Source organism: Hippopotamus amphibius, chromosome X, assembly GCF_030028045.1.
Source record: "Hippopotamus amphibius kiboko isolate mHipAmp2 chromosome X, mHipAmp2.hap2, whole genome shotgun sequence".
Classification (NCBI taxonomy): Eukaryota; Metazoa; Chordata; class Mammalia; order Artiodactyla; family Hippopotamidae; genus Hippopotamus; species Hippopotamus amphibius.
This window is the reverse complement of record NC_080203.1, coordinates 11,479,928-11,489,815: the sequence shown is the minus strand read 5'-3', so window position 1 is coordinate 11,489,815 and position 9,888 is coordinate 11,479,928. Positions and strand designations below refer to the sequence as shown.

Here is a 9,888-nt window from a genome sequence, read left to right as displayed (position 1 = left end):
GAGCAACGCATACAGAGTCACTGAAAAGCGCATACCTTTTGTCTAAATAGTATGAATTCTCAGAATTTAACCTCACAAAATCATTTCCAAAGGAACAAAATCCAATATGCACAGAAATATTTACTGTGTTTTAACATCAGCAAACATATGGAAACATTTTAAATGTACAAGAATAGGGAAATAATTCTTTTTTTCCACAGAGGCACTCCCTGATCATTTCATTGGTCACTTAGACAACATCATAGGGTTGTGGGGATAATTCAGGTGAACTGAAAAGTAAATAACCAGTCCTTCGGAACTGTTCGCTATAATGATATTTAGTCCCGAACTCGCAGGGTCCGTAAAAATTTGGCCTCTCTGCAGTCTCATTTCTTGCTATTTGTGACACACAGACCCTCCCTTGGGACCAGGGTCGCCACCATCAGATCCGCTCTTCTCTCCGACTTCTGCGCTTACACCCACCACGCATCGAGTGCTACCGACCAGACTCTGTAGTAAGAAAAGTTCCGTACATTCTCTCATGCAAACCACCGAAAGCCCTCACGAGGTCGCTTCTGTCACTGCCGCCATTTTAGAGAGCAGGGCACAGGCCCGGAGGGTTTGAGGGATTTCCCCGAGGTCCCTGACCTCAGGCCGGGCTGCCTCTTCCCGGGCGGAAGCGCACCCGCTTCCACGCAAACCCGCCCAGCCCCCACTTCCGGCTTCTGCCCGCTCCTCCGCGCGCCGCGCGCCCCTCGCCCCTCGCCCCGCGCACCTGAGTCAGGCCCCTGTCGGCCGCCCCACCGTCCCAGACCAGAGACGGAGTGCGAGATCCACGTTGGTATTCTAGACGCGAGGTCAGCCCGAGGTCCGACGGCAGGCCCAAGGCACAGGTCTCTCAGAGGAGCGCGAGAACGTCCTCCGCGCGTGGCGGGGTGTGAGGAGGAGCGCCGCGCGGGGCTTGCTGGGAGCTGCTGATCATGTGGTGGGGAGGGGGCGCCAGCTCCCCAAGCCAGGGAAATCATTGTTTTGAAAGGGTAAGTTCTGGTGCGCCTCTGGGTCTCAGTTTCCTTATTTGTAACCTGGAAATGATATTTACTTAATTGTTTTAGGGGATCAAAGTAGCTAATGCAGATAAAGTAGGTGCATTCGAAATTGGTTTCCAAGAGATTCCCCGTATTAGTAAACTGCCTTTTCACCTGAGCGCTTTTGAAAGGTTTCTATTTATTGTTCATTGTAATCCAGTGATCTTGGATTCAGACGGGGGCGGGGCGCAGAGACAGACGCAGACAAACATGGCCCTGTCTTCACTCTACCTGTAAGTGTGTGAAAAAATGCAATAAATGTTTAATTATAGGTGACATAAATTTCCAGATAGAACACCTATAAAAATGTCATTCCAGTTCTTTTTCTCCGTAGAAATGCATGTTGACAGTGGGCCACCCACTGCTCAGAACCATATGTGCAAGATCTCATTAAATACTGATTACTTCTTCCATCTTACGGATGAGAAAACGGAGGCTCAGAAAAATTATGTCGTGAGTGGAGGAGGTGAAATTTCTATACGGTAGAGTTTAGGATTGCAGTCTCCTGCGTGTGTGTGTGTGTGTGTGAAAGAGAGAGAGAACACAGAACTGAACAAGCCGGGATTGGGAGTTGGCCAAAGAACTGACTTGAAGTTAAATTTGCCTACAAGACAATTTTTTTATTTAGTGTTTTTTGTTTGTTTTAAATTTTTTGCATGGTTAGTGGAAGTCACTCAGGATTAGGGTACTTGTCTTGAACTTCATTCGTATCTGATGCAATCTGTCTTTATCGATGCTTAGGTATGTATTCCTCTGAGGTGGATTGTGGAACACAGGGCTGTTGAACCATCGCATGTGTAAGGCTAAAGTCCTTACAAATCCCTTTCTTCTCTAGTCCAGAGTCACACAGATTGGCCAGACTCTAAAACCAAAGTGCCTAGCCACAAAGGTGACCTCCCTATACAGGGACAATAATATGTTTTTAAATCTCACCTTACTAAAGTACTGTATGGCTTTCAAAGAAATTTTTGATTTGTCATCTTAAGTGTGACCCAACTTGTGGAGAAACAATATTCTTATTTTAATGAGACCAACTTAAAGATACCTTCAAGTAACCAAGATATCCCAGACCTCACCAGCCTAAAAGATCATATTTATTTTTCATAACCAAAACATGAAACTCAAGCCTCCACCAACCTGATTGCTGGAAATCAGACCTCTATTTCCAAAATGTCCCTTTGGTGTGTCTTGGGATACTTTCAGTTGCAGGCATCACACAGGGTCCACTTTGTTCTTTGCTTTATTCTCCCCCAGGTTGCTGCCCTCCAAGTAAGTGAGAAGAGGCTTCACCATTTTCACTGCCCATCTTCGAAGGCTCAAGGTCAACACCAAGAGTACTATATCCAGACGCTGTCTCAGGTTCCCATCTTCAGTGTATAGGGCATTGCTGGAAAAAAAGCCTCCAAGAACTCCAGTTCAGGGTCTCAGCTTAGCCCTGAAGCAGCTCAGCTTGCAGTCCACGTTGTTGCACATGGAGAGTTTTAAAGGCTTTGGGCTGGAATCTCACCCCTTACTTGCTTAGAATCTCATCGATTATCTTGTGAAAATATGATTCTCTAGATTCCTGGGGCCCAGGCTTCTAACCAGAGGAGTTCAAACCCAGGCCAAAGACCAGATGGCTGATTGTTTTCTGGTGATTCTCTGGAAACAGATTCTGAGACAGAGAGTGTCTTACCAGAGGTGAACCAGGGAAAGCTCTTGAGAGTGACAGTGTTGAACTTTACCTGAGCCCTGGGTTCCCAGAGGCAGTAGCAGTTAAGAACTCATCTGCCACCACCACTCTCTTTTGCTCGGGAAATAGCTAACCACAAAGGACCATCTGACCCTGTCATATTTGTATATGCCCTGATAAGACCATCTCTATCCATCCACTTGGCCTCTGTAATACTCTTGGATGAAGCAAATGACTCTCTTGTCTCCTGCCTTTATAAAATTATAGCCCATCTTCTTTTCCTTTGAGAAATTCCTCATTAATGAATATTCTACCTATTGCATCTCCTTAATCAGCTTGTGCCATTAATTCTGTCTTTGACAAGAGACAGGCCTGTGAGGAGGTTAGGGAGGCAGTGGAAGATGGGTTAGGGTTGAGCAAAGTACAGTGTGGTTGCAAATGGGGCCTCAGCTGATCCCATAGGGGCTCCGGAGCTGAGGTGGTCCTTCAGAGTTGTCCCAAATTCAAGCAAGGCCCCCCAGCCTTTATACCCTTGAATAATTCAGATTATCCAGCCCTAGGGAGGAGATGTAACCCAGAGCAAAACAGTTCTCTGAGGCCTAAAGTGATTCCCAGTGAGAAGAAGCAACTGTGACCTTCCAGCAGCTAAATTCCCAGGAGCCGAGGATGGTGCTAGCATGGGGGATCTGGACCAAGATATCCATTCCATTGATGGGCAACTAGCCTTGGATCTTCCACATCTCTGCCCTCCTTCCATCCCAGCCCCGAAAGAGAATGACTCCTTCCTCCTCAACTTAAAAATGGAAAGCTGCCATGAATATCAGTGAGTGGAAAGGAGGCAGACAAAGCTGGGATGGAGATAAGATACAGAAGATAGTGAGGAGCAACTGGGGAAAGGGAAGGGGCATGCCCTCTACATACCAGGAGTGTTTCTCAAACTGTGGTTCACAGACTTTCTTGTGCTGGTCTCTTAATGCATTAAACTTGATGACATGCCACTCTGTACTTTTGTTTCTGAAATGAATTAGCAATTTACTCATGAATATTTAATGAAAATAAAATTAAAAAGCCAACTGACACCATTTGTTGCTACCTAATCAAAGTTAGCTCAAGTCTCTCCATTTTTTCCGAGGACAGGTTTTGCTGACTACATTCCCCATGAATTTGTATCAGCTTGGGCTCAAGACACAAATATTGCAAGACACTCTTTTGTTATAACGAGCGTGATTCTTTGTACATCTTTCCGTCTTCCCAGAAGCAGTTACTGAGCTCCTATCCTGTGTCAGGTATTATACTGTACCCGGTGAGGAAGACAAAACTTTTTTCTCTGTCTTTCCCTCCTTGATTACTGCCACCATAAGGCACAGATGACTTTGCTAGGATGATGTCAGTGGCAAGAGAGAGGCAAGATGCAGAGCAGTTAACTGAGGAGATAGGATTAATGAGCATGTGAAGACAACATTGTGTAAACTGCTTTTTCTAGATTCTAGAAATCTGGAATCTAGAAGCATTGCTGGTCTAGTGGGTAGCTAGATGGAGGCACAGTGCAGTAGGAGGGTGTGTTTTGTTTCTTTGTTTTGTGTTTTGTTCTATAGTGGGAGAAACTGAGCATGTTTAAGTGCTGATGAGAAGGAACAAGGAAGCCAGTAGACAAGATTGGAGACAGAGGAGATAGGCTCCTGCATCTGAAGATGGTTGAGAAATGGGATTTGCTTTGGACTGAAGGAAGAGTTTGTCTTTAACTGTGGTTAGAGAAGGGAGAACTTAGAGCAGGAGGCTAGAAATGGAAAGACAGTTGGATTGATCCAGGGTTACAGCTTTTCCAAATGGTACACAGGACAGTGAATACTCAAAGCAGGTAAAGGGGTCAGCCAGGTAAGGAGATAGAACTAGCATCTAGATTAAAACAGAAGAGGGGCTGAAAACCAAAGAAAATGGGTGGTTTGGGAGAAAATGGAAGGTTTAGAGTTGGGAGCTGTCAAATGGGTTTTAAAAAGCCAGTGCTGAAGAAGAGAGAGAGAGAAGAAGAGTAGCAAGAGTGAGCACTTACGAAATGGCAGCCATTGTTCTAAGCCATCAAGTCGAAATAACCTGAAGAGATATAGGCTGTTATTTTCCACATTTTATATAAGAGGAAACTGAGGCACTAAGTGGTTAAATCATGTGTGTAACATCACACAACTAAGAAGTGGTACAGCTTTGCTAAGTCTGGTTTTAATCTCTGCTTCTCTCTGCTTTGATCAGGCCAGAGAGGAGAGTTTGAGTTTATTTCAGGTAGGCAGTGTGGGTGATGACAAGGTCCAGGGTCTAAGTGAGGATGTGGTCTAGGGTGAGGCATAGCAATATGCTGATGAAGTGGGGAAGGTGCTATACCTAGTCCACTACAGCTCTTCTGCCCTCTCCTCTTGCTCTGCCGACAGGACTGTAGTATCGAAAGGACCTTCTGCTGGTCTTTGTCATTGCAGCCTTGTGGGGCCTCTGTCACCAGCTATGCTTTGACTGTGTACCCAGTAGAAAAGGTAACTGTGAAACCAACCCAAGAGGAGCTGCATAAGAAAACTCAAATTGAAACATCCATCCACATTCGCAGGAGACAAGAGCATCCCAAAATACATAGATAAAACCCAGCTCTTTTCTGACCCAGGCCAAGTTTTTCAAAATTGTCACTGTGACTGTTCCTTTGCTAGGTGTTCTGTGTGATTCCAGCTAAATGTTTGGCATTGCCCCAGCAATGTCATTTTGGGGCACCACAGCTGAAGCAGCCTTGCCTTGTAGTCACATCATTAGTGGAAATCTGAGAAGTCTTAGTCACCGCATCAAATGTGTAGTGCCCTGTGTTCAAAACCCCAGCCTTGAAATACAGTTGAGTTAGAAGGTTGTTTTATGATGTATTTTCTCTTCAGAGTCCTCGTGCTAAGAAAACTAAGCATACAGGATCTCCTCATCTGCAGAAACTGTGAAATAAATGCCTTAGGGCTTTCTAACATGTCACTGTGCTAGCATGGACATGTTAAAAGAAATTGTGTTTGTGTCCCAGTCCTGCCACCTACTAACTGTAACCTTGCCCACGTTACTTAAGCCTCCTGAGCCTCCATTTTCTCATCTGTAAAATGGAGCTAGTAATCCTGTGACAGATCATTCTTCAGGAATGCTTCACAGAGCCTGGCTCACAGTAAGACCTCATTCAGGTCAGTGGGGGGGGGGGGGGGGGCGGGGAGGAGTAATATTAGTAGTTATGGTTGTTATATTTATTGTTTGTACTTCCTCTTTGCCCATTCACTCATTCTCTCTTCAATACCTTCCCCTCCACTGCAAAAGTTCTCACCAAAATCATCAATATCATCCTTGATGCTAAAGCTAATAAATACTTGGAGGTTCATGTCTAACAGGGCCTCTTGCCAGGGGTCACAGAGCTAGTGAGTGATGGAGCTGGGGTTCAGATTCAGGCTTGGTGTTCTTCAGGTTGCTGTACTAGACCCTATTCTTATCTCACTCTATACATTTGGCTTGTGTAATCTTAGCCATTTCCCTGACTTCAAAGGCTATTTCTGAGTGTTTATGGTGTGCCGAGTACTATGTGAAGCCTATACGCATGCTATGGATGGATGGATGGATGGATGGCTATATAGATAGATTCCATTAATCTCAGCAGTAGCCTTATGAGATAGATATTATGATTCTATCATTATCTGCTTTGACATGGAGAAACTAAGGCTCACAGAGGTTACGTTAATGGCTTGAGGTTCTGCTAGTAAGTGGCAGAGTCATGATGTGAACCCAAGCCTATCTAACCCCAAAGCGATCGTTCTCGACCTTTACATTACACTACAACACCATTTCCAAACAGTGCGTATCCAACTTCTTGTGAGATTAAAATAAACTAGACCCGAATGGAACTCAGATATAAAGTTTACTGAAATGTCAATGTTTGTATTCAGGTATCACTTGTAGGAGTAGAGCTGGATATTCAGAACCACTAGCCTCAGATGCTGGTTTGGAAATAATGAAGGCCATGCCCAGGCATCCTTCAGTACCATCGGCCCGTTAGAGCCCAGGTGGAAACACTATGGCTTCATTTGTGAGAGGTAGGGGTCAGCTGATAACCGGGGTTTTAGCTTTCAAGCTGCCAGTAAAATAAACTCTGGCCTCAGTCCTCTGAAAATTAGCCTGTACAATCATCTACTCCTTCAGAGAGTGGAGCCTCAGCACCCGCTGGGTGACCATAATGGTACCAACAACCCACCTCTATCTACTGAGGCAGCAGATAGGACCATTCAAGGGAACTTTGCCGTGACTGCCGCTGCCATAAGCAATAGCCACCATCTTATGATTCAGCACCTCCCTGTGCATAATTCTTCTAAAGAGTATAAATAATTCACATGGAATTATAGTTACTAGAAGTATATTTTAAGCTTAAAGTTGGAATTAATACAATTAGTATCTGAAACCACCTTGAAGGGAGAAAAGCAAACATTTTGACTATCTAAATAACACTTTATAAGGCTTCTAGGTAGCTTATTTCACATTCTTTAAGTTAAGTAATTTTTACATGAAAGTGAAATATTATGTATGATTTTAACATTAAAATGGAATATTATAAAATATAATTAAGAGGCTTATCAGCATCCTCACATTCGGGGGGTGGAACGCCAAGGTCTGCGTTCAGAAGCTTATGAAACTGGATGAGTGATTGCTATATCTGTTTGTTTAATTGTGAAATATTTATACCCCTGATGTCATAGACCATGCAGTATTTATGCCAGATGTGCAGTGAAATCTATATTCAATGTTTGGGCAACATGACAGGGGAAAGAACCTATCCCCTAAATTGATGCTAAAATTATCTTCAATTTAAAGCATTATCTCAGAATTGCACATAAAGCTCTAAATTCAAGAGAAAGGAAGATTATTTTTACTTGAATTACCATAGAATTTGCTTTAGGTCTTTAGTCCCTTTGCCAGTAGAGATAGCCAGAGTTTTATTAAGCACTTCTCCACCTGAATGATAATTTTACGATAGACCCTTGCCCACCCCTACCCCCACTTGCCTATTTTTAGAAAGAAATCCGTTTGTCTTTAAGCATTAAAATACAACTGAATCTTTTATCACCAACATCAGGTTTGGAGATCTTCCAGCAGAGAGCAGATTATAAGCTAGTAAAAAGAATATTTTTTTTTCTATTAAGCATAGAGGCAAAAATCAAGTCAAGTCCTAAGGTAGAGAGTTCTCATACTATATCCTGCATAGAAGAATCATCAGCTAATTCTTCACCTCACCCTCTACAGACTGAATCAGTGAGTAGGTATAGATTGAGACCAAGGAATCTGCATTTTAATGAGCTCCTTCAAATATATCTTGTGTAAGTTGTCCCCAGATTTCACTCTGATATAATTTTCCCTAAGGATTCTTCCCCTGACACTCAGAGATTATATTTAGTAAAACCTACAGGTCAGTTCTGGCTTGTGATTCTCACGGGACGCGGCGGACGCCTCAGGCTATTTGAACAATTTAACCCAAAACATGGATATCAGACCAAATCATACAATTTATATCAACAATATGAATGACAAAATTAAAAAAGAACTGAAGAGATCCCTGTATGCCCTGTTTTCTCAGTTTGGCCACGTGGTAGATATTGTGGCTCTAAAGACCATGAAGATGAGGGGGCAAGCCTTTGTTGTATTTAAGGAACTGGGCTCATCCACAAATGCCTTGAGACAGTTACAAGGATTTCCATTTTATGGCAAACTGATGCGAATCCAGTATGCGAAAACAGATTCTGATATAATATCTAAAATGTGTGGCACTTTTGCTGACAAAGAAAAGAAAAAAGCCAAAACTGTGGAACACACTGCAACAACTGTGAACAAAAAGCCTGGTCAGGGAACACCAAATTCAGCTAATACCCAAGGAAATGCAACACCAAATCCTCAGGTCCCTGATTACCCTCCAAACTATATTTTATTCCTTAATAATTTACCAGAAGAGACTAATGAGATGATGTTATCCATGCTGTTTAATCAGTTCCCTGGTTTCAAGGAAGTACTTTTGGTTCCTGGGAGGCATGACATTTGTTTCGTTGAATTTGAAAATGATGGACAGGCTGGAGCTGCCAGGGATGCTTTACAGGGATTTAAGATCACACCTTCCCATGCCATGGAGATCACCTATGCCAAGAAGTAACATTTGGGATAGCTACCTTTAAAGGACTTGGTGTTATTTATAGTTTTCATTTCAATAACATTTGTTCAAGCCATTTTAATAGTTGGGGCGAGAGGGCAAGTGTTTGTGAAATTTTTGTAAAGGGTTTAAAAAATTACCTAGTCCTTGTTTAGCCTTAGTGAATTATGAACTGTGAAGGCCTTAATTTTGTACAATAAACTTTTATTTGTATTCAGTACATAATATTTCATTTATTGGCCCACTGTCCTATCATCAAATGCTTATGCTAGTCTAGAACACATCTTAAGGTATGTAAAACTGTAATAGGATGCTTTTCTAGTGTTATTTTGGAGTAGCTGATGGTAGAGAAACATTGAACCACTTTAATAAAAGTCAAGGAGAATTAAAAAAAAAAAAAAAACCTACAGGTCAGATTGTATCAATGAAGGAATTTGAGTGCCGGAGCAGATGGCCTGGGTTTGACGGCAGATTCTGCCGTTTACCAGCTTAGTGGCTTTGGGCAAATCATGTCATCTCTCGGATCCTGTTCCCTCATCTATAAAAAGAGGATATTAATCCCTGTCATGTACCTCCCAGAGTTTGTAGGAAGATCAAATGAGATAATGGCCATGCATGGCAGAGATGCTATTACGTGTTCACTAAATTCTTTTCACTTTCCCTGTGAGCACACAGCTAGACTGTTTTTCCTAGCCTCCCAGCTGCAGTGAGCGGGGCCACATGACTGTGTCCTGGCCATTGGAATAGGATATGTATTTCTTCCTTCCAGACTCCCCCACTCCCCCCCACTGACTGTCTTTCCTTTTTGCCATCTAGATGCCAATTCTCAGAGCAATCTTGAGAGCCATGTATGGAACATGGTCAACCTTGGACTGAAAGAACTACTCAGAGCTGAGCTTCCTGTCTGTCTACCTGCACTGGACTGAAAGGTGCACAAGAAATGAATCTGATTGGGTTAACCCACTGCGATT

General features: G+C 43.1%; 1 protein-coding gene across 1 annotated transcript; it reads left to right on the top strand.

Moving 5' to 3' along the window:
- Positions 1-8,220: 8,220 nt before the first annotated feature.
- LOC130842068 (U2 small nuclear ribonucleoprotein B''-like) lies at positions 8,221-9,033 on the top strand. Its single transcript, XM_057718729.1, has one exon. The coding sequence runs from the start codon at positions 8,258-8,260 to the stop codon at positions 8,918-8,920; it is 663 nt and encodes a 220-aa protein (XP_057574712.1). The 5' UTR covers positions 8,221-8,257; the 3' UTR covers positions 8,921-9,033.
- Positions 9,034-9,888: the final 855 nt, after the last annotated feature.